Source organism: Vipera berus, assembly GCF_964194415.1.
Source record: "Vipera berus genome assembly, chromosome: 1".
NCBI classification, from domain to species: domain Eukaryota; kingdom Metazoa; phylum Chordata; class Lepidosauria; order Squamata; family Viperidae; genus Vipera; species Vipera berus.
In genome coordinates, this window is record NC_138202.1 from 42,189,794 (window position 1) to 42,215,013 (window position 25,220).

A 25,220-nucleotide genomic window follows, 5' to 3' on the forward strand; every position below is an offset into this window, starting at 1 on the left:
CATTGAGTCAGCGCTGTGCGAAGACATTTCCATCATCATGTAGCCAGCATGATGTCACAGAGTGCTGTTATCTTCCAACCAAAGTAGTACCTATTTATCTACTAATAATTGTAATAATTGGGTTACAAATAATTAACGATAGTAAAAATATACTAGCATAATGTCATTATTTGAACATGAATAATAATAAAGATATAGTCACAAGCACAAGTAACTATGATAGAAAAAAAACACCTATTGGAATAGGTGCTTAGAACACCTATTCCAATCTGTGATAGATTTGTTGCTGACCAGTGTTACCTCTATTATCAACAAATCATAAAGCATTCTATGTACAGTTATTACTTCTTAGAATCTGCCTATTGAATTAATGAATTCAGTAGGAGCTTCCCATTAATAAGCAATCCAAAATGCATCTCTACAGGAAACACACAAAATTGACAGGCCTGCACATAGGACTATACAAAAGTTCTGCTTTTGGTAAGATTTTGGGCTATTTCACTTTTTCTACATTAATACAACTATGTTTGTGTCATGTGTGAATTTTTAACTAGTTTGCTTAGAAAGCCTCAATTCTTTGTGCTCAAATCAGAGCCTTTGATTTCAAAAGCTAACGTCTTATATAAACATTAGTATAAAGTACTATATAGTTTATGAATAATTATTTCTTATTAGCTTTGAAAAAGCAAATACAATATGATGTATAAAACAGGGCAAGTTGAATGTCAGACTTTAAACTGTGTAATGTTGGATTTTTGTAGGGCAATGCAGTCCTGGCACAGCAAGATGACAGCACAAGTTGAAATTGATTTTCTCTTTTTCAGGGTATTCAGCCTGTTCTCAATGAGCTAATGCCGGATATTGCAATGGGTGTGTCAACTATGTCTCTGAAGGACAGGAGGCTGCCAGAGCTTACAGTGGACACAGAGCCTGTTCCGGAAGTTACACCAGGACCACCTCAGCACATTTCATGCATTCAGACAAGGCACATACATAGTTCACGGAAGAAACATTCAGCTGAGCAAAAACTGGATCCTAGAGAGAATCAACAGGAATATCCTGATTTCTATGATTTCTCAAATGCTGCATGCAGGCCTTCTACTCCTTCCCTTGCCAGGCACATCCCTTCACCTTCCCAAGGTATCTATTTTGGCCCAGATTTATATAGCCACAATAAAGCATCACCCAACGGCTTAAAAACCACTCAGTTACCTAATCACATCTCTCCTAAAAACCTAGAAGATCCTAGGAGAGACTATGCACTTTCTCAAGAAGGGCATTCACACAGACAAAAAAATGAAACGATACACCTCAATGTCTTAGAACAACCTCCCCAGCGGTTGGACTTGGCTTTGGCTGCCCAGGAGAACCCTGGGAATATATCCGTTCATGCAAGGGGACGAACAAAAATGGAAACGGATTTAACGTACGGCCTAACCTCTAGCAGACCTTCCCTGCCTTTGTACAGGGAAGAAATCCATAATGAACCATCGAGCAGGAGATTGGCCAACACGGAGCCTCTGGAGAGTGAAGTCCAGAGAAATGCAGATCTGGAAAGAGAAGAGGCTGCGAGTAGAGGAAGAAAGTCTCCGGACTTCCTATACAAAAAATCTGCCCTCTGAAAACCTTCCACCTCCACTTCTTCTCCGTGCCTAAGACTTGTGAAAGATCAGTCTTTGAAGTCCTTGGCCTGAAATTTTCTCCGGCCAGTTGTTTTTTTTCCAATGCCAGCCCCTATATCATTTTTTTAATTATTATTTTTGTATATACATGGCTTCATTAAGAAATGGCATGCTCCCAGTTTTTTTGGAATGCTGCTTCAGGGTTTATGTTTTCAACAGATTTTGCTAAAATTCTCAAAAATATATTTTAACTGGCACCTTTAAAAAGGAAAATAAAAGGTAGCCTTTTGCACCTGTACATTAATTTTATTAATTTTTATATTGGTATGTTAAACTTCTACTGTCATATTTTATAGGACTGTATGTTCATACTATTTTGAGTGTCTTTTTTTTTTAAAGAAATCATTTCCCAGTATTCAGTGTGCATTAGGCTGCATACTTGCATACTTAAGATGTATTTTCTTACAAGATGATGAAAATATCTGTCTTTATTTTTTAATGACAATAGGAATTCCAAAGAACAGCACACTTACAAAACTGCTCTGGTTAGGTTTGTAACCTTTCTGCTTTACCACTAATACAAGAAATCCAGTCTAATGTGTAAGCTCTGTTTACCAAGTTTCAGGCTGTTGATGTAGCAAGTGCTCAATAATATCTGTGGCCAGGATTTTCTTTAAAAGTGAGGAGTACAAGTCCCTTCACAATTTCTGAAAATATTCTTTTCCTTTTGGAACGGGAACACTTTGAAGACTTTGCCCCTTGGTGATAGTGCAACTAGTGCTTCAAATTTGTGAGTTCTGTAGATGTGCTTTTCTGATTCTTCATTTTAGAAAGACACATAGAGGGTAAGTATAAGAAGGCGAGAAAATAATTGTTTTACCATTTGACATGGATGTTAATGCTACATTTTGGTAGAACAGCCCTCCTCAGCGGAGAAGTCAAGAGGAATGCTTACTGCCTTTTTTCTGCCTCTGAAGAAATCAAGGGCTGCGGTTTTAGTAAGGTTATATATACTTCGTTTTGTGGACAGAAAGCTTATTGAAGAGTAATGTCTACAACTTAATGAGCTATAAACAGTTTAGCACTTAATTTCTTCATTCCTCTCTTGAATAGTTTGGAGTTGAAGTTGGTTAAAAGGTATTGAAATAGAGGTTCTTTGGGGTTTTACGAATACAAAGTAGATATGCTGGGCTGATAGATTATTGCCACTAAGAATGGCCATTTCAGCAGTCCATTGTTTCAGGTACTTGCCACGTATTTCTCTTTCATGGACTGGAAAAATTTCAGTACCACTGTGTGGTAATACCTAGCAAAGGCTTGACTTGATATGGTGGTTGATTCTAAAATACAGCTCTTCCATCACTTGAACCTTAGCAACGTTGAATCTTTTTTAACATTGTAAGCTAACCTTAAATCTATTTTTAAATACCATACTTGAGACTGTTGAAATGTACATTTTGTTTAAGTGTTTTTAATTTTTTCTGAGCTCCTTTTTAAAAGTCTCCACTAATCTTTTATTTCCCAGTCTTGACCCTTTAAGGGGAAACACTATTTAAAGAGGAATGAGAATGAATACCCTGTCCAGATAGTTTACATTACATTAATTTCAACATTGTGTTACATCTTTGTGAACTGAAAAAAATACATTCTGTGAGAAGTTAAATAATAAGACAGCACTCCGAGGATAAAATAATCATTTATTGTCACTTGTCAAGCATCTTGTTAATAATCTGGAATTTAAACATGTTTTCTGTCAAACTTGTTTCAAGAATGATACTTTGCTTCAGTTTGGGCACTGTTAAAAATAAGAGTCCATTATTTTGTCATCTCCAGTAGCAGCACTCTCTCTCTCTCTCTCTCTCTCTCTCTCTCTCTCTCACACACACACACACACACACACACACACACACAGACACACACCAATCTTATGATTTCTGAAAAACTTTCCTTTTTCAAAAATGAAATTCAATCTATGTACAGTATATTGGCTTTGCTTGTAGAGATCATGGATAGGGCTGCTTTGATAGTTTCCTGGATTTGGGTACACTCCCAAATCAAACTATAGAAAAGTCTATTTAAGAAGAGACTGGACAGCCATTTGTCTGAAATGGTATAGGGTTTGCTGCCTGAGCAGGGGGTTGGAGTAGATGACCTCCAAGGTCCCTTCCAACTTGACTATTATGATTATGATTATATTAACATTCTATTTCAAATAGCTTTTTTTCCAACTCTACACCAAGCCAATTTACTAGTAAAATGTGATGTAGCAATAGCACTTAGACTTATATACCGCTTCACAGTGCATTACAGCCCTCTTTAAGTGGTTTACAGAGTCAGCATATTGTCCCCAACAATCTGGGTCCTCATGTATGTATGAGAAACTCGCACAAATTTTCACTCTCAAGAGTAGCTATTGAATTGATTCATATAATTCATTTGGATTGTTTACTTTTTCTTACTATGGAATAGCTTATGAGCATAAAAACATACACTCCATAAATGAAGTAAGCTATCATTTGTAAGAAATGTTTAAGATAAAGGTAATTCTGTAGTAGACTGTTGTACTACTTTAACAACCTAAGCTTAAATATTCCCATTTGAGCAGAAGACCTAGAGTTTGGAGAGGCTGCAGAATTCGGGCTTATTGTCTTTTCCTCGGGGCCACATATAAATGGAATATTAATCTCTATCAACATTTGAGCTTTGTTAATTACTAGTGTGTTTTAATTACATCTAATTATCTGTGGTCCTCCAGGTAACTCTTCTGACTTTGCATAAAGAATTTCATCCTACCTACCCCTCCCTTTTTTAAAGTCATCTTGATTTTATCCTGTGTTTGCAAAAAGCAAAAAAACATTTTTTAAAAATATCTGACCCAATAAATCACAGGAACGCAAGTTTCCTCCCCCCTCAATTTTGCCTAATAACAAATTAGTAAAAGAAATTGTGTCATAATTGAAATTATTTTTACATTCTGGTGAACAGGTAATTTACCATGAGATGTATTTAAAGCTTTTGTCTTCAAAATGCAGGAGGCACAATCAACAAAATCTCAGCTCTTCCATGTTACTGTAATAAATGATTCTGTACCATTTTTCAAAGCACAGTACATTTTTTGAAAAAATCTTAATGAAGTATTGGAATAAATCCATCTGGAGTCATTTCGATATGAGATGGGTGGCAAATAAATTTAATAACTAGATAAATTTGTTAGAAGTCCCAACTATTCTGTAATCACATATGTATGGCAGAGATAGTAGCTGAACTAACATAAAGTAGCTTCAGATAATTGTTAATATTGTTTTGAATGCATCCTGCAAATGAAAAATGGGTTTTAAACTGTAGCTGGGATCCATTTCCATGCATGTACAATATTTGAGAATGTTTAAATCTTTCATAGGTACAAGGAGCTGATGCTGCGTTACCAGTATGTGGTCAGCTGCATTTTTCAGAAGACAAAGGGCTGCTATTGTAAAGTGCCACACAAGGCATTTTGACATTAACCCAATGTGTTTTACAATTTTTGTTTTTTGCAATACTACAAAGCTACTTCTTGTAGTAGTCCTGCAAGCTTAAAGTAAAATTGCCCTGCTAGCCGTTTAGTATATCTTGTATTTAAGCTTGTCTTCAGTCTTTTTCTGCCTGTTAAGGAATGGAAAAGGGCTAATATCTTCTCTTTCAATACTTTTTTTTTAACCTTTAAATATAAACCATTTCCAGCTGTTAGGTAAGTTATTTTGAAAAGTTCCGGAGATACCACTTTTACTCTAGTTACTTCCAATGACTGTGTGTTTGTTTATATGGTGGATGGATATTTGTGGAATGTTGGGGAGGCTGAAGGATTAAAACTGATGTTTCTATACTTGTATGTATTTCTGAAAGATGTTAAGTGTCCATGATAAAATTCTCGTGCTGTTACTGGTATAAAAAGTGCCTTCAATGCTAAAGGCTCAGAAATTTTCTTAAACCCACTTCATGTCCTATGCAAGTGTTTTTTCTACAACCTGCATAACCAGTACTTTGTAAAATTTGTTTACGCTTCAATTGTACATAATTATTTTTAAGAAAAATAGAATTTTTATTTAGGTACCGCCTAGAATTGAATTCTAGTCTTGTGTGATGCATTGTAAAACAATACATTTCTCTTTTGAGTACCATTATAATTGTAAAAAGGTTTTCACCTATTTTTCTACTGTTGCTGAGAAGCATGTTAACACTGACTTTATCCTACATATAGTTGGTATTTCGAATAAATGGCTTGTCTAGAAAAATGCAAGTGTAACATACTTTTCATTACCAAGTTCTGCTTCTGTGAAACTAAGTTTTCGAAACTTTTTGAGTATGACACATATTAATTTGAATGGGCCAAACATATTGCGATAATATTCATGACCTGCATGCTTTAAAAGTACCAATAAAACACTGAATTACAGTAGGCAATATCTTTATTTGAAACAATTCAAGTGCCATATAATGAGCATTAAAGGTAGAAGCAGGGAAAAGAAAAAGCAGACGTGTTCTGAAATAATTGGGAAGGTTATGGAGGTAGGTGTGCCACAGAATATAGATAAAGAAACAACCTAAGCTTTTCAGTATATTCATAAAACTCTCATCTGAAATTTCAGGATTTTTCTTTAAAGTCCACTTTTCATCTTTTGCACTAGTCGTTTAACTTTCAGGTTGAGTTCTGAAGAAAACTTAACTCAGTGCCCCGTATTTTTGTTGGTTCTAATTCTATATGCTGGCTGACAGATTTGTTTTCTAGCCTGAGACCATTCATTTCACTTTTAAGCAAGATGATTAAAAGGGGTTTCTCTTTGTGAGTCATTACTTACTGCATGACACGAAGCTAACTATTCTACACTCCAGCAATTAATGGCTACTCTGCCTTTTAGTGACTTTACAATATTCAAACTAATTGAATTGCCTTAAGAATCATGGACTATCAAAGCTGCCTTAATGAAATGTATTCTTTATCCTGTTCAAGTGTTTATTATGGAGCTCGCTTGATTTCTGGCCAGTCATTAAGTCAAGCCACTTACAGGATTGTAGTAATATAGATGCATATTTTTTTTTCAAGTAATCCATATCCAAACTGAAGCACGCTTTGGCCCATATGTGAAACAAAATGGATGGTTTTGTTCTGAGATGAAGTGATACAGGGCGGGGAAAAAGAGCTAAGGATATTGGAAGCAGTAATTGAAGGGAAAGCACTGGGAAGATTTGGAGAAGTAGGTGGGATATGCCATACTGGGAACTGCTGGAAACGATGCACACCAGCCTTACCCTACTTTCCTTGTAGAATCATTCTGTATATTTGAATTTTGTTTTAGCCCAAACTCATACATTATTCAGTCTTTTGTCCCTGGTCAACTGCAGCTGATCTCAAAGGCTTGGCAGAATTAATGGAATGTGATGGTTTGTTCCTGATCTGAAACAAAGCATTTTCCTTTCCATGAATGATCCTACTATTATGCCATTACTGGTTATACTTCACCTCAAGAAAGGATGACATAACAAATTAGCATATCCAGGATTTAAACAGTCTCACAGACAGTAGTAAATTTTGCAAAGGATGTCATGGTAGGCATTCCAGCCTGCATTGCTTGCATTTGAGATGACTCTAGAGTACCAAACATTCCCCTCATTACTGCATTCTACTCAAAGCTTATAATCAAAACAGTAACATGAGGAGTGTCCAAATACAAAAATAGGAAAGAAGAACCTGTAACGATAAATCTTTTGAGACAACTAAGAAAAGACATATTTGTTCATGAAAATTTTGTATGTGCTGGTGCAGGTTATTCTGTAGAAAAGTGATTACCTATTTGTAACATCAAACGGTTACAAATCTGTAATTGATGAATTTAATTGAATTATATTACAGTTTGCTTAGATCTAATGGTTGATTTATGTGTGGACTTTAGATTTCTTACTGGATAGAGTAGAAAAAATAATCATTTGGCACTTTAATATCCTAAACCAGTCATAATTCAGGTTTATTGGGGTAATTTCTGTTTGGTATTGCTCTCCAGCAAGGATAGATTTTTATTTCCTTCTGTCCTATTATGTTTGTCAGGAGTAAAAAAAAATGCAATAAATTGCAGTTTGGCAATACTTGGAGGGCTCTCCTTATGTCAACAAAGACTGCTGAAATTGAAACATTCTGTCCGCTAGCGCTTCTTCAATGCATACTTACCATACTGGGTCACTTACTCTTAAAAAATTCTCTGTAATTATGTAAGACAATTGCTTATTAATTCTAATCTGGCATGTACAGTAGCATTCATGAAAATCATGTTTCTTATTTTTCATACCATTCTAAGAGCAATATAAAACCACCCTGCACTCAAGAGGCTATCTTATGGCTATGGCAGTGACTCTTAAATTTAAAATATGAGAAAAATCATAACCAATGAGCTTTCTGTGATGATAGGAATTGGATTGAAATATCCTACTAGATGAGCAAATGCATAATGTGCTTTCAAGTTTTAATGTTTAGAACTAGCCTTTGCTATTACAACACTCACCAACTTAAAACATTAAAATACCATTTTATTGAGGTACTGGTATACAGCATGTGATTGCTGTGAATTTCTAGTAGTTAGGTGATAAATTTAACCAAGAGAAAACAGACGCACTTAAATGATGTTTTAAACATTCTCTGCAGTATTAAGGGCTTGTGTTCTCTGACATAATTACAAAAGATCATGGCCATATTTTAAAATTTGGTAAATAGTTTTGTGGGCTGCTCTTCCTAAACATTTACAATTACATTATGTCAGTTTCAGATACTCCTTTCATTCTTAAAAAGTCAGTACGTAACCTGATAATTGTGACCTACCCAAAAGCAATTTACACATTCTGTGTTGGCAGTCAAAACATATTGGTGATAATATCACTAAGCCTCTGCACTACCATTGCCTACCAGTTAACCGCTGTTTATAATACATACTCTGGCCTCAGTCATATTCATTCAACAGTCATGAATGTCTAATTATAGCTAAAAGTTGTACTTCAACTATTTCAGCAAGCCATAAATGATCCAAATTGGCCTTTTAATAGCAACAGCTAGCAGAATATATCATAATGAATGCCCTAAAACCAAGCAGAAATCTTGCATTGAAATAAGTCTTTGAGAAAGGAATACCGTGACCCTGAATGCTAATCCATTAAGACCTCTATCTAGATTTTTCCTTTAAGTCATAAAAATATTGTTACCTATACTGTCTCAAAAGGTGATCAGTATAGTTTCTAAATAAGTATCTTCTGAAAACTAACCAGCTCTTTCTTTGACACAAGTGACATTCTGTGAATCCATAATTTCACTTCTCAGTATAGTTACTAGGAATTGATGTACGCATGTGGCTACAAATAATAAATGCTGCCTTCTAGGAGACAAATCAAGATGAACAAGAAGTTAGATTTAAATTGGGAGAGAAAACCCAGAATTTAGCAGAGACAGCCATATATGTAGTCTTTTAAGACTTTCAATCTAGTCTAGCTACAGTAGTACTGCATTTGATCTACCCTCCTCCTCTTTCGCGATTGAAATTCCTCGAAAAATTGCTGAATGTCCTCTCGTTTAACAACCTGTTGACAAAAAATAAATAAATAAAACAGGACAGTAGTATGAATGTTAAACTATAAAACATTTCACTGATGTTTCAATAGTTATATTTAGATGTTTAAGAATACAAACTCAAATGCACCAATCTAACCAAAACAAGAAATGTTCAAAATTTATCAATATCAAAATTCAAAAATTTTCAAAGAATCATAGGGGTGGGGAAACTTGTCAAATTTCCAGTGCATTATGTGATATTTAAAGTGGCTATAGTTTAGTCAAATACCTTCAATAGGATGCTGCAATATAGAATTTTTGAACTTGAATCATTAAAAACTCAATTCTACTGTGTCACTTAGAACAGGATACAGGATTTTTTCTAAGCATCCTTCAGATTTTAATTTATCAATGTCGGTTGATTCAACTTTATTCAAAATTCTGTTGGTGCAATACACTTAAAATCATCTTACTACCTTTTATATATAGTCATTTCATTTATATTAATTTTCAAATTTATTTCAAATCTACTACAACAGAAGCAGGAAGAGGAAACTAAGCAGCAAACTAAAGTAATGAGAATGGATACCTTTTTACTATTTATATTTCCACCATTCCCTTTCTTGGAGTTCCAAGAAAATTTGGAAGCTCTGAGATTTTACAAGACTTCTGCACCTCAGATACTTGAGGTATTTTATCAAAAAGACAAACAGCAGGTCTCTCCATTTCAACTGCTAGATTTAAAAACAGTAAGCCTCAATGTTCCAATTCTGCTATCCTCATGAACACAGAACTAGCAACTCAAATAACAAATTTTGAATATCTTCTATAATCATAAGTTTACTTATCAAATAGTACTTAATTGCTACAAAGTCTGTTACATTTGTTTCTAATTTGCAAATAAGTCTTCTGATTTTAATTTAAATCTGTATACTTTCATAATCATCTATGGCTAATTGAGAGAAGTTCAAGCTTCTCTTCCCCATTTTCAGACCACTGCTCTAACAAAGGACACAGCTAGGCATATTCAGACCAAACTACCATGAATCTGATATTGATTAGCAACAGCATTATACCAAACAGAATTGTAGAATATTTCTAAAACTGGGCAGATTGACAAAAGGTCATCCAAAATACTGATTGGTCAGCTTAATGTTCCCTCTTTGGAAGCTACTCCAAGGTCTTGGAACATTTGCTCAATGATCCTGCTTTGGCTTCAAGCAGTTAACAGAGAGCGAAGACCAGAAGATGCTGTGGAATTATGGAATCACCCTGTAAGAATGCCTAAATATGTTTGATAGACCTCAAGTAATAAAAACAATGTTTCTGTGTTATTTTATTTAGTAACTGACCATTTCTTACTCTTCCCTATAGAATTCTTTATTGAAGTGTATTGAGGTGAAAATCTAATCTTTTTGCCTAGCTTGGAATACATTTTATCCACGCTCTAGAGATACTGGTAGTACATTCCTGCTTGGCTCTTAAGGGGGAAAAGAGGGGAAAGCACTGGAAATACAGTTTATCTAAAGAGCGTAAGATGTGCATTTTCCAGATGATTATTATTAATCCAAATTATATGGGTAACAGCAGCATATTTATTTCTCAAATATGAAAAAGGGCCCTAACAGTCTCACTTATCTTATACAGCTGGAGATCCATATATGCAGTTTGTCAAAGTGTCACAGATAACGACGGCTATATTTTTAAACCATTCAAAGAATATCTTAATAGTATTAAATGATATTGTATACTTACTGTTCCTTCATCTGCAAATCTTCTCAAATAGTCTGTCAATTCTGTTTTCAAATCATTGTACTCTGAACCAAATAAAAATGATTTTATTGTAGCTGTGTATTTATATTAGACTTTTTTTTCCTCCTTTGTGGCATGTCAATCAGCTTTAAAAATGTCCCCCCCCCCACAAAGTATTGCTTTAGTTATACTACAATTATACTGCCCCTCTACTTCCCTGTACGTTTGTGGGGTATTTATTATTTATAAATAAAAAATTCTCCATACTCCTTATTGCTGAAGGACACTTAGCTTATCTAAGTTAAGCATTTCTGATAGATTGCTGCTGACAGTATACTACAAGGACAATCTTATAAATTCTTACTCAAGAGTAAGACTTGGTAAAGTCAGCAGAATTTTCTTCTGACTCAATAGCCCTAAACCAATATTCTTAGTCAACTACCATGAACAATATTGTATTAGGTTTTTGTGGGCTGATTTTTTTAAATTAACAAAAATGTGGCTGGAGATTCATTCTCTGAGCTTATGGGTTGGTTTTCGAATGTTTCGTTACCAGGCTGGGTAACATCTTCAGTGGAACTTATGGAATGTCTGAGTTGGTATTCTTCTGCTTATAAGGGCTTTGTATGGTCAGTAGATCTTGTGATGGGAGGGTCACATCAAGTGAGGGTCTTGTGATGGGTCTAGTGATGGGTCAGGTGTGGAACACATCAGGTGAGTGTTTTGTAATGGATTTTGTAAGGGTTCAGATGTGGGTCATATCAGTTGAGGTGATGGGGAGGTCACTTCAGGTGAGGGTCATTGGCAGGTGAAGTGCTGGTGATGGGCGTTGCGTGAGTTGGTTGAAGGACATTGATGTTGCTGGTTAGCTGTACGGTTGATTTGAATTCTCAGGGATTCAGAGGTTGGTTGTAGGTTTATCGATGAAATTGCTTGTAGAGTGCCAGGCTTCGATAAACTCACACGCGTGGCGGGTGGTAATGTGGCTAATGATTCTTGTATTGCTCCAATATAATTGATACTGCTTGGTGTCAGTGTGGGTAACAATTAGGGATTGGGGATTGTGGCAAATGATTGCCAGCCAATGTTAATGGATTCTGGTTCACAAAACCCTCACTTGAAATGACCCACACCTGACCCATCACAAGATCCTCACCTGACATGATCCTTCCATCACAAGACCTACTGACCACACAAAGCCTTTATAAGCAAAAGAACACCAACTCTCACATTCCCTAAATTCTGATGAAGATGTTATTAGCCTGGTAACAAAACATTAGGAAACCAACCCACAAGGTCAGAGAACAAACCTCCAACCTCATCCTATATCCAAGCTACAGATATTCACCACTATCACTAACAAAAATGTTTTAGAGCATCAACCTCTTTCCCAATTCTATTTTCCTACAAAAAGTGAAAGCCTATCCAGACTATTTCTCATTTAATTACTTACCACAGATGAGCTCTACCTGCTGTACTCTGTTCATGCTGTTAAGTGTGTCCATTAGAGGATCTCTTCTATCTGCTTCTTGGTCATTTGTCCCTTTATTCTCATAAGCCAAGACAGTATCACATTCATCCGTTAGGAATGGGACTTCCATATCAGAATACATTTTCTGAAGAATAAGAAATTACTCTCACTGTACATGTTAATTTATAAAATATTTTATGAATCCAAAATAGAAGCAAATTCATTTTTTCAAATTCATTTTTTTAAAAAAAGTAGCAATAGATATAGGAATATAGCCAGCCGTACCAACAGGCTGAAAAATACTTTTTATCCGTGGGCTATTAGGCTTTTAAATGAGACATAATCTTATGCAGAATTGATTTGGGAGGCCGGTGTGTGGTGTAGTTGGTTCACATAGTGTGGTGGGATGGAGGGTTTGTTGTCACTGTGTGTTGGGGGGAGAGAGCACGGGGGGGGGGAGGCTCAATGTACACATGTTGTACTTTGACAATAAAGGTTTATTTATTATTATTATTATTAATAGCACATATGAGAGCATATAAATAGCTTTAAAATAGTGTAAAAGGAAGTGAGATGGGGGAAAAATAACTTTGTGATAAGCAAACATACGGTAAGCAGTTCAAAACAACTCTAGCAAGCTTATGAATGGAGAAACAAACAACTGTGGCTCTACAATAAATGTATAAATTCTAACAGCAAAGTCAAAAATCCCTACACACAATACTTCTTTACCCCCACCTTTTCATAAAATTTTACATGAGACAAATCTCTAAAAGTGATTGGTTATGTAGATTTTCAAATGACAGAACAAAACATAAACACTCATATGTTTCTAATGTACTATGTTTTAAAGACATATTTCTACCATGTGAAATCTTTTACAAGGTTTCAGTTTTTACTGCCAGGTGTTTTTTTTATCTTCCAAAAAGGAAGACAATGAATTTAAGATGAACTGAGAGAACCAGCTGGGTCTAGTGTTAAGGTGCTGACCTAGAAACCAGGAGATGGTGAGTTCTAGTTCCTCCTTAGGCATGAAAGTCAGCTGGGTGACTTGGAACAGTCACTCTCTCTCAGCCCAGTCCATCTCACAAGGTTGTTCTTGTGGAGAAAATATTTTTATTTATAAAAATAATAAAGGTGGCATTTAAAAATCTTTTTAAAATGGTAGACATAAAATTACAAACATATACTAGCCTCTCCTCCTCAAGCAGAAACAGCCCCCCCCTGGAAAAAAAATGAAAAAGCAGTCCCATTTAGGTGTTGAAAAAAGAATAAATTCAACCAGATCAGCACAGATCATACACTTATTTCCCAGGCAATTGTTTCAGAAAAGAACTATATATTCTTCAACAGCTCATATAAGATACGGCAATTTAAAAATTCATACCACACATTCTTTGCAGGTGCACAATTTGCTTCGCCAGTTGTGTGGCCAGAAGGTGGCTGTATTTTGTTTCAGATTCTGCTTGGCTTGAAGTTCTTGCAGCTTGCACACCAATATTTTCTTAATTGGCTGCAGTAAAATAAAAGTTACCAGTGCTATTTAATTTCCTTATCCTTTGCTCATTCCAGTCTGTTTAGCACTCCAAATTTATTGTTTATAGTATAATACTATGCAGTTCTTCACCTGCACATTGATATAGCTAATTTTAGAAAGGCATATTCCATATCAGAAGAGTTTGGTAAATGTATTCAACTAATTAACAGAAACCTTCTCATAGTTTTAAGTTAAATGCATGAAAACAAAAAAAGACAGATAATGTATGGGGTGGGATTTATGAACTCAAATGCTATAGTTCTATCCACTTCCAGGCAGCATTAGGTATTTGTGTGAATTAGATTTTTTTGGGAGGGGGGGGTGCCTTCAAGTCAGTCTTGCCTCCTAACGACATTGAACTATCCTTGCAGTTTCCTTGGCAAGATTTTCAACAATCATTTGCCACTGCCTGCTTCCTAGGGCTCAGAGACTTACCCAAGATCACTCAGCTGGCTTTATGCCCAAGGCAGGATTAGATCTCATGATCTTCCAGTTTCTACTCCCGTGCCTTAACTACTACACCAAACTCTCATAAATTAGATTAGGCTACATGACTCTACTTAATATATATCATGGCAACGACGCAGCCAGGAATATCATGAGGTCAGAATTACAGCTTTTAATAATATGGTGCAAAACAAGAAATACAGGACCTACCATTGAACATTCATTGCCAGAACTGGTAGATGGTTCATTAATTTGTATTGTTTTATCTTCAGTCTTCATTTGATCTACACTGTTTTCATTTTTGATTATTTCAGTTTCTTCAACATTCAGCACAGTTCCATTATCAGCTGCAGCAATAACTTTGGTCACAGTTGGAACTACAAGAAATAGACACCTTGACCTATTAGAATAACTATAGTAAGTGCTATTTCTACCTCAATTAGCTAAAATAACTTTGCATAATTAAATATCAGTGTAAACAATGAAACTAACATTGCTAAAAAGGAAACAATGTCACATGATAACACGATCATTTATTTATATTCTATCTCCAAAAAGACATTTTTAATGAAAGTATTGCAATTACAAATAATAATCCACATCTTTTAATGAAGTGTAGACTACTGCTCTTATAGAGTGATGTTTAAAAGTTTGCAAAACCTTTTGAATTTTCAGTATCGTATATCCAAATATTTGAGTATCCAATATATAGTTTTTGATCATTTTTCTCAATAACAAACTTAGTTATATAAATTTATATTCCATTAGTTTAATGCTATGTCCTCAAGACCCTGTATCATCTTCACTGACATTATGAAAAATAATGAAACAGGTGCTTCTTTGAATTATATCTGATTATTTTCATGCTTTATTTTAACAATAGTGTCCAATTTCTCAATACAATTTTCCCTCAGAATAACATATAACTAAACTATTGTATTGGATAACTACCTCACCTCTTCACCTTCTCATGTTTTTATGCAGTAATAATATTTAAGCTACGTTTTCAAGTCTTTCTCTTGCAACATTCTAATGACATAAAAATTGTCAAAATACAGCTAATTAACTTGAAATGTAATTTTTTAATAAAAAATTAAATGTTGTCATTTAATAAGCCTGTACCTAATATTTTACAACATGGTACTAGGCACCTATATTCAGAACCATCAGAAAGCAGTAAAACCTGTCATAGCTGTTGTGATTCAGGGTCAGCCTGTGGGTTCGGCAGTTGGGTCGGACGACTCAGAGGAGGAGGAGGAGGGGGGTGTTGAAGAGCTTGCTGAGGGGGTTGGACAGCTTGATGAGAGCCCTCAGCCAGGCCCCTCTCACCTGGTCACAACACAGACCCAGCCGTGTGAGCCTGACAGCGTGGATGAAGATGACCCACAGCTGGCCCTGTTCAAGGACGCCCGACGCAGGAAGCAGTCAATCAGGAGTAAACAGAGGAAGGCAATGGGGCTCCTCGGAAGGAGGCAGAGAGAAGCCACGCCCTGAACTGTATTTAAGGGGGAATGCGTGGGAGGGCTGGTTTGCTGAAGGCATCCGCTTGAAAAGCTCCTGTTTCTTGGTTCGTGTCTTGTTCTATTTGTTTTTGTAGCAATAAATTTGGCAGGCATAATTCCAGCCTCTTGCCTTCTTGTAAAAGGGGTTGTCCCTGCCTTTTCTGCAGGGCCGGTAGCAGGCTGGTACAGAACAATAGCTGTGATCTAATATCACAGGGCCTTAGAAAAAAATATTTCTTCAGTAATATATATTTTGCTGAATTATAAAGACTAAGGACTATCTGCTGGACCATAGTAGAGAAGCCCAAATGCTTATCTTTATTTTCTTCCAACAAACCAATCCTTATTACGCCAAAGTTACTCGAGTAAGTGACGTACTCACATAGAGTCATGTGAAAAAGAAAGTACATATACAGAAAGCAATAATTATTTCAGATTATTGCTGCTACAGACGGTTCTACAAGCTATTCATCATAAGCAATACTTAGCTTTTTTACACATGGCTTCTCCATTTTGGCTTTCTTTTTGTAAAATAAATGATGACACGGTATAATGTGTCATGTGTTGCTGTACCTTTGAGGCTGTATTTATCTACTTTTGAGAACGGCTAAGGACGAGATTTTTTTATTATGTTCTGAACTCGGAGGGTGTACTTTCTTTTTCACATGACTGCAGATACCATTAGGTGAGAATACAATCTCTTACAAGATTGTTTCTCCCTAACCATAAACTGAAAATTTTCAAAACAAAATTACAAAAGATAAAATAGAAGTTTGAGCAAAATATTTGCCAGCTAAATAGTTTCTTGGTCTCTGCCCCATTTCAACTCCCAGTAAGCAGCTGACTAATTGGTCAGATTTAACTTTCAGGGCAGAATTCTTTTCCATGCAGGCATGTTTAGTATTAAAATTTTAGTTTGAATATCATAAAAACTTTGATATTTAACCCCAAACAATGCATTAAATTAATAAACTACAACAAGATGAATGCATATTTCACTCATGCCAATTAAATTAAAGCATCTAATCAAAAATCTTCCACTTCACTGAGTTGTGATACTTGGTCAGGATTAAACATTAACTCAACAACAACTGTTATTTTTCCTCACCTGCTAACCGCGAGGCATATGCCCACAAGAAAGGGCAATGATCCATGCAAGACTGACATATCATTTCATGAAAATCCCCACTATCTGGAGGGACAACACCAAGATGCTGAGGAGAAGCAAATGGAAATGCAGAACAATTGTGTATTACTGACAAACAGTAGGACTCTTCATTAAAATTAGAACAAGGGATCTAATATCACAGAATTAGGGCTCTTGTTTTTCGTCTTAAGTTTTTATAATCCATGCAGTGTATATGGCATAAACTATAGACACTTGCTGGAATATTAGCTTTATTTTCAAAGCTATCACTCCCTGAAAAGGCTGTAATTCATACATATTATTAAATGTTTCTCAAACTAAAAGATTTCAGTGCCCAAATTGTTTTTAATGCAGATATTAAGGACACCTTGTATGGCTTTGAAATTCTGAATTCACTTATTTAAGGATCTATGCAACTATTTTCTGAAACATTCAAGACTGCAAGAAAAATCTGGTTTTTACAAGTTACATATTTCCAATCCTTTTCATTTATGATACAATTTTGTTACATTTGCTTACCCTTCCATGAAACCAATCTTCACAAACTATGCACTGGATCATTTCATCTGGAATCTAAAGATAGAGTCATAGTACTATATTATAAAATATACTATTACTTTTACTTGAGAAACGGGTCTTTGAAATTACAGAGAACATGTAATAATTATCTATATTGTCAACACACTTCAGTTCACACTTCACTCCAGTTCAAAGGGCTTATTTTATATCATTAAAGCTCCATGTCACTGAAGAATATTCATTCCACTTTTAACTTTCAACACTGAAAAAGTGAATGTGGAGCAAACCCAACTCACCACAAAAAAAATCTAATTACTGTTTCTTTCTAACCTTGTAAATACTTGCATTTATATTAATTTGAAATGTATTTATAACAGCTCTAAATTTTTAAAATAACTTTTGATGGTTACACAGATTGGGAAAAAGACATACATTTCTATGTCACATGCAGCTTATTCAATATTTCTGGGACAAAGTACACGTAACAGATATTCAAACCACCGGGTGATTAATTTAATGAAAATAAAATTCCTGAGAGATAGTATCTGTCTTATCTTATTACAGCCTCAGAACAGGAATATAAGCTAGGCTCCTGGATCTAATTTCTCTAAGAATGGCTTATTTCTAATATCCAAAACATAAAACTACAGTGGTCTTTTATTTTTCAATTGTACATGTAAAAATCCTGTTTTTCACTTGAAAAGGAATAATAAAAAAAAAATTCATTACATCTTATGATCTGCATTTGCACAAAATGTATTTCCATCTTTTACATATCATTGCAATACAATTTACCTCATCATCAGGGTCTGGGTAAGGTCTTTTACAAACACAATATAATCCATAAAAATTATCATTGTATTTATTTGCTGGATTCACTGTTGCCTTTTCCTAAAAAAAAATGTAAGACAGGTACCTTAAATAGAAGATAAATCAAAAAGAAATTGTATAGAAAGCATTTTATTTACTCTGTGCATCCTACCTCAATCATCTCAGAGAAAGACAATAACCCTTATCAATTGTCCTTGATGAAGGCAGATTCAAATATTGTATAAAATAAAATTAGGTCTTCTTACTAAATGAGTCAAGGTGGCAAACATATACAACATACCTTCCTCTTCCTATTTTCTCCATAATAACAACTCTGTGATGTGGATTGGGCTGAGAAGGATGACTGGCCCAAAGTCAACTGTAGTACCGGTATGTATTAAGAAAAACATACAGCAACTTTTTGAATTAGCTTTCGTTTACTCTTTTACTAGGCTGATATGGTACTCTAATTATCATTTGACTGAGTGGCTTACAATTCTGCCACACATAAACATGTTTAAACAGTAAAGCAAGGGGCCAAACAATAAATATTACACAATGTATTATTCCTATACAATTGACTCATAAATCCACATAATTTATACTCTTACATAGGAAGAATTCTGAAACCAACTCCCTCTAAAAGGCCTGTTGAAATAACCATGGTTTTATTGAGTTCCAGTAATTTAAGGCAAGGCAATTCTCTGGGGGATCTATCTATTAGAGAGAGAGGGGGGGGGAGGGAGGGAGGGAGGGGGAGAGAGAGAGAGAGAGAGAGAGAGAGAGAGAGAGAGAGAGAGAGAGAGAGAGAGAGAGAGAGAGAGAGAGAGAGAGAGAGAGAGAGAGAGAGAGAAGGGCTGCCTCTGAGAATCCTATAGATGATACTTTTTGAAAGAGGGAATCTGGAAGGAGCCCATTTTTTCCTGTTTTAACTGGGCCAGCATAAATTATTGGGGGTAGGAGATCCCAAGCCCCAGAAATCAAGTGATAACCTGTGCAGAGCTTGAAGTAGCTGTTACCTGAATGAACCAAGGCATGCCCATAATTACTCAACTGCTGCATTCCAAAGTAACTACAGCTTCAAGGGCTGTAGTTTATAGTCACTGCTACAGTTTATTTGGGAAGTGAAAAGGACATCTCTATGTTCTTGCTTTGGCAGTAATTCCAGCTGCTCGGATTCCTCTTGCAGCCTCCGACTTCTCTTACATTAGGGTTAAGATTTTATAATTTAAATCAGATAAATAATAAGTTTCGCCACCATTTTTTTCTCAAATGTAAACCTAACATTTATACTTACAGGATGTAGTTTGCATTTCAGATTTTTGAACTTGCTGTTTCCACAATCACAACAGAAGTTTCTGGGGGGGGGGAGAAAGGGCAAATTCTGAAAGACGGTGTCATAATCTCCATATACTTAAGCAAGCTATTTACAAACTATGTTCATAATACATGGAAAACATCTTCAAAAATTATTAATTATAATTATTAAATTGTATTTACCATCCATTTTTTTCAAACCAAAATAAATGTCTCTTTAAGTATTTACACAGCTAATTTCAGTTATAATCCTAAAGATGTCATGAAGCTTTCAAAACAACTTTTTAACTCATAGAACTATAGATTGTGATTATATTTTGTAGTGAAGTAGCACTCTTCTCTAGCTGGAAATTAGGAACTTGAAAATTATATCTATTTACTTAAGCATTTCACTTTTAAAATACAGATGTAATAATGCCCTGAGTCCAATAAATCTCTAATAAAAAGTGTCACAAAATTATGTTTTTCCTTCTGTTAAAAAACGCAATTGTATTCTATAGGCAATCCTCAACTAACAATCATTCACCAAACATTTGTTGCAGCATCCCCAAGGTCACATGATCAAAATTCAGGCCTAACTGCACTTCAACTCCCCCTCCCACCTGTTTTCCCTCCATCTCTGCCCTTTTGGGTGCCTTGCGTTCCACCACGTATTCCTGCACTCTGTGTTTTGCATCCTTCCCCTCTTTCCTCTTAGAAAAATTGTCTTTTCTTCACAAATACCTACAAGGAAAAATGAAGAAATCCCCCTGTGTGTATGGCAGAGCCTGCAAGGAAGATGGAGCACAGCTGCAGGCTTTTAAGCCTTGATTGAGGTATATAAGAAGAGACCATCTGTCTAGGAATCCCAGCACCCAAGTGCATGTGGCAGCATGTGGGCATCTTTGTGGGCACTAAGATATCTAAGTTGCAAGGGGCCTCTTGCATGATGCCTAGGAACAGAAGCTATTCAGAATCCTGGTGGAAGCAGATGGGCAAGGAAGCAGGTCTCCCACCCCCAATCAAGATTTAAAAACATAGGTCCATGCCCTTCTCATCTCATGGCCACTAGCACTTCCCCTGCCATCTGTGCTGAGGATTGCTCCAGTAGAACCCATCCATACATGCTGGCTTAGAGCATAAGCTATACTGTCTTGGCTGGCAATACTTGTGGTCAGTGACCAATCCACCACCACTAGGCCTACTGAAGGGCAGCTGGCTCCAGAGGCCACACAAGAGGAACTGAGTTGCTTAGAAATCCCAGGCCTACTGCATGTGGCAGTGTGAGTATTTTTCAGGGTGCTTGGACACCAAACCGCTAGGCTCCTCTTGTATGCCTCAGTCATGGCTTAAAAAGCCTCCACTTGTGCACCATCTTCCTTGTGGCTCCTAGCACACACGGGGGGGGGGGGATTCATTTTTCCTAGTCAGTATTTTCAAATAAAAGACTAAATATTTATAAGCAAGAACAAGGAAAGATACAAAATGCAACATAGAATGCAGGGCTGATGCAGAAATTCTGCATTGGGGGAATATATTGTTTTCTTCTCTGCAATGCCTAACTCAAATGCTTATCCACTGGTTGCTCTCATATAGATAAACAAGCAGTGAAGTTGGGGAGAGTTCTCAAGCACCTCTCCTTAAATGGCTACATCATGTGCTATTCGCCTTCTGATTGGCTGAATCATTCATATATATATGATTGATTTTATATATATAAATATATATATATATATATATATATATATATATATATATAAATCCTTCTCCACCCAGGGAACTGCCATCACCTCTTCCTTCTCTCCCTGTGTGCATCCCCGGCTGCACTTTCACCCAGCACTTGGCCATCCACAGAAGATAGCAAAGGCCATTTGCGGGCAGTGGGTGACCACGGTGGCACCAGGGATATGAAACAGAGTGTGAGGCACCCAAAGGGATAGAATGAGGGGGCAAGATTAGCTGGTGGGACGAACTGAAGTGAAGGCAAGTGTGGCAGGGCAGAAGTATGAGATCCTCACCTAACAGTACTACTGTCCTAGCCTAACAAGTGTTAATGGAACTGCCATTGCTAAACATGCAGTCATCTAACATTTCACATAATGACTATAGTGATCAAAGTTCCAGTCCCAACTATTGTTATAAGTTGAGGACTAATTTAAATAGCTGAAGACTGATAAATTGGCCTAAAAATGATGAATTTATTTTCTCTTGGCTTACCTTTTCGTATATAATTCAAATAACTTGTGAGAGCCATGGCATTCATAGCTGCATGCTAAACAAATCCCTGCTGGTTCTTCACCTGGTGGTGTACATGTACTGCAGGCATATAACGCCTGCCTCTTTACAGCACCCTAAAGACAACAGCATAATAATGAAAACAATCAGGAAAAGTACCATGTTAAGATTTTGCTTTTACAGAGAAATCCTAAGACAACAAACCTGAATCCTAGAAGTTAAATAGTTTTATTCTTACTGGAAATTTAAAAGAATTCTTCAGTAACCATGTCCTAAAACGTAGGTCACTATACTTATATTACACCTAATTCAACCAGGAGTAAGTGATTATAACTAATTTTCATTTAGACAAGTAGATGAACAGCAAGTAACAATACTCTGTTAGATAATCATGGAAATTGGTTATCTGACAGAGATAACTCAGCTTTTACTCCTACTGTTAAGGAAGGAGCTATGCAAAAAACCTCCCAATATGCAATACTTAATTACCTGTCAACTCTTTGTGAGGCACATCATTAAAATATACTCTATTGTCCACTTGTTATATATTATATAAACAGTTTACAATTAATATTTAATTTCCCCATTCTCAGTACCAAGCTATTGATGTAAAAACACAGGAAATATTAGTGTTGTATATACTGAGTGTTTGTTAGGACAGATGTGACTTTATTATTTGGCTTTTTCCTTTTTTTATACCAAAAAGTTTTTGTATGGTAGAATCCATCTGTTTATATAGCCCATTATACATTGGTAATTTTAACTTATAACTTCTTTTGTTGAAAATAATTTAAAAAGATTGGCATTTACTTTTTTTAAAAAAAGTCTGAAAACTGTAATTAAAAGTACAAATACAGAAATTTAGCATATTTCAGTTATTGTTGGAGCGAATAATAATTGGTTGATTATATTAACAAAACAAAACCCACAGATCAAAAAGGTGACAATATCTTCTTGGCTGATCTGAGCTTTAAAGAGCCAATTTTGTGCAATGTTAAGACACAAGGTTAGAAATTGGAAGGCTATGAACTCTAGTCTTGCCTTAAGCACCAGCCAGCTGGGTGACCTTGGGTTAGTCATTCCTTCTCAGCCCTAAAAAAGAGGCAATGGTATCTTACTTCCCAAATTTTACAAAAAAACCTGAAGAGACTAGTACAGCAGTTTGCATGTCAACAATGACTCAAAGGCATGCCCCTGCACACACGCACACACACAAATATATGGTTATCTTCCCTTTTTCATTAGACTGCTGTTTATTACTAATAGCTTGCGAACTTATCTTTTAAATTTACCACAATACTCACCATCGCCAATAAGCCAAAAATAAATTATAGTACTGTCAGCAGCAGCAGCAGCTAGTCAAGTTTTTTTTAAAAATCCCATTTATATGGGATCGAATTTAATTATTTTTAATTGGTTTTTAATTTTTGTATTGTATTGATGTTTTAAACACCTTGTAAACCGCCCTGAGTCCTACGGGAAAAGGGCGGTATATAAATCTAATAAAATCTAAATATCCTGCCCTTCTCGGAAGACTCAGGGCGGCTTACAATCTAAGAAGCACAAATCAATGTGCTTAGCAATAGCCTTCATTCTTTTTTTTTTAATCCCATTTATATCCCGCCCTTCTCCGAAGACTCAGGGCGGCTTACAATTTAAAGCACAAATCAACGTGCTTAGCAGTAGCCTTCATTCTATGTATATGCCTGCTTATTAGGGCTTTGGCCCCCCCCAAGCGGCATTATTACAAAGTCAGCTTATTGCCCCCAACAATCTGGGTCCTCATTTTACCTACCTCGGAAGGATGGAAGGCTGAGTCAACCTTGAGCCTGGTGGGATGCGAACCTGCACTAATTGCAGGCAGCTGGTGTTACTTAAGGAGGCATTAGCCCACTGCTCCACCAAGGCTCTTCTATGTATATGCCTGCTTATTAGGGCTTTGGGACACACACACACACACACTGGCATTTTTACAAAGTCAGCTTATTGCCCCCAACAATCTGGACCTCTTACTTCCATGGCCCCTAAAATTGTTAATGTTAATGTTAATTTTATTTGTATACCGCCCTTCTCCCGAAGGACTCAGGGCAGTGAACAGGGCACATATAAAAATACAGGATACAAAAGTTAAAAAGAATTAAATACAAGGCCCAAGCTAAAACAATAAATAATAAGATATAAGAACAACAATAAAATCCCAACCCATCCCCCATCAGGCCAGGCCGGCTTGTTCGAATAAATAGGTCTTCAGATCCTACCCTGAGCTCCCCAGATCTTATGGTCTGCAGTTCCCATCCTCCACTGTCAACAAACACTGACTTTAAGGGCTAAGAATAAGAGAGTGGTAGTCCACCAGTAGTCCGTGTTGCTGTAGCGATCAAGAAGACCTCAGGCTACAAAGCCGGAGACAGCGAGTTCCAGCCCCACCTTAGACACAAAGCCACCTGGGTGACCTTGGGCCAGTCACGCTCTTTCAGCCCTAGGAAGGCGCAATGGCAAGCCAAACCCTGCCATTCTCCCCATGAATTTCCCCGCTCTCAGTTACCAAGCTACGGTAATACGTGCAGGGAGCTGTCCGGACAGTCTTCGAAAATCTGACAGGGCTAAAAATGGGAGGGGAAAAAAAAGTTTTTTAAGTCCGACATAACTGAAGGCAAGAGGTTAAAGGCAGCTTTCTCAAGCGCCTTGGACAGGGGTAGGCAACCTCGGCTCTTTTATGACTCATGGACTTCAACTCCCAGAATTCCTGAGCCAGCTTGGCTGGCTCAGGAATTCTGGGAGTTGAAGTCCATGAGTCATAAAAGAGCCGAGGTTGCCTACCCCTGGCCTTGGAGAAGCGAGCCTTCCACCAGGCCGGCCTTAGCCAGCCCCGCCCTCCTCTCACCTGAGAGTAACTGCAGCGCTCGTGATCGCTCCCGCCTAGCACGGCGCGCGCTTCGTTCTCCAACTCCTCGTTTTCGGCCAGCACCTCGGCTAGCGACACGACGGGCTCCTCGGCGTTCCTGTCCCCGTCTTCGCCGCCGCCGTCCTCTTCTGACGAGCTAGAAGCAACCGTCGCCCTTTCCATCCCCCTGACGTAGCCGCTTCTCTGGCTCCGTCGTCAAAAGCCCGAGGCGGAGGAGGAAAAGGCGGGAAAACGCCAAGCCCGCCGCCAGGCGACGGTTCCGCGCATACCGGAAGCGGAAAAAACCAGTCGCGACGAAGAAACAAACGGGGAGGGAGGGAGGGGCGGGGCCCTCCGCGCGTCAGCGGCGACAGCCAATCACGAAGGGGAAACGGAGGCGGAGGCCAAGGCACGCCGAGACGCGCTCCTCCTCT

At 36.9% G+C, this 25,220-nt stretch overlaps 2 protein-coding genes across 3 annotated transcripts in view; one reads left to right on the forward strand and one right to left on the reverse strand.

Annotated features, from left to right (window-relative positions):
* BTBD7 (BTB domain containing 7) overlaps window positions 1-6,054 on the forward strand; it is a 71,135-nt gene extending 65,081 nt beyond the window's left edge. For both annotated transcript variants that reach the window (XM_081344683.1, XM_081344684.1), the window contains one exon: window positions 825-6,054. In XM_081344683.1, coding sequence (XP_081200809.1) covers window positions 825-1,622 — 798 coding nt within the window. In that variant the 3' untranslated portion in view covers window positions 1,623-6,054. The remainder of the gene's footprint in view (window positions 1-824) is intronic.
* On the reverse strand, window positions 3,300-25,107 carry UBR7 (ubiquitin protein ligase E3 component n-recognin 7). Its single transcript, XM_081344750.1, has 11 exons — window positions 24,787-25,107; window positions 21,885-22,018; window positions 19,669-19,729; window positions 18,357-18,452; window positions 17,562-17,615; window positions 17,004-17,109; window positions 14,604-14,770; window positions 13,797-13,922; window positions 12,392-12,554; window positions 10,942-11,003; window positions 3,300-9,215 (listed from the first exon to the last, which is right to left on the reverse strand). The coding sequence occupies exons 1-11, from the start codon at window positions 24,967-24,969 to the stop codon at window positions 9,123-9,125; spliced, it is 1,245 nt and encodes a 414-aa protein (XP_081200876.1). The 5' UTR covers window positions 24,970-25,107; the 3' UTR covers window positions 3,300-9,122.
* Between the last annotated feature and the right edge of the window lie 113 nt (window positions 25,108-25,220).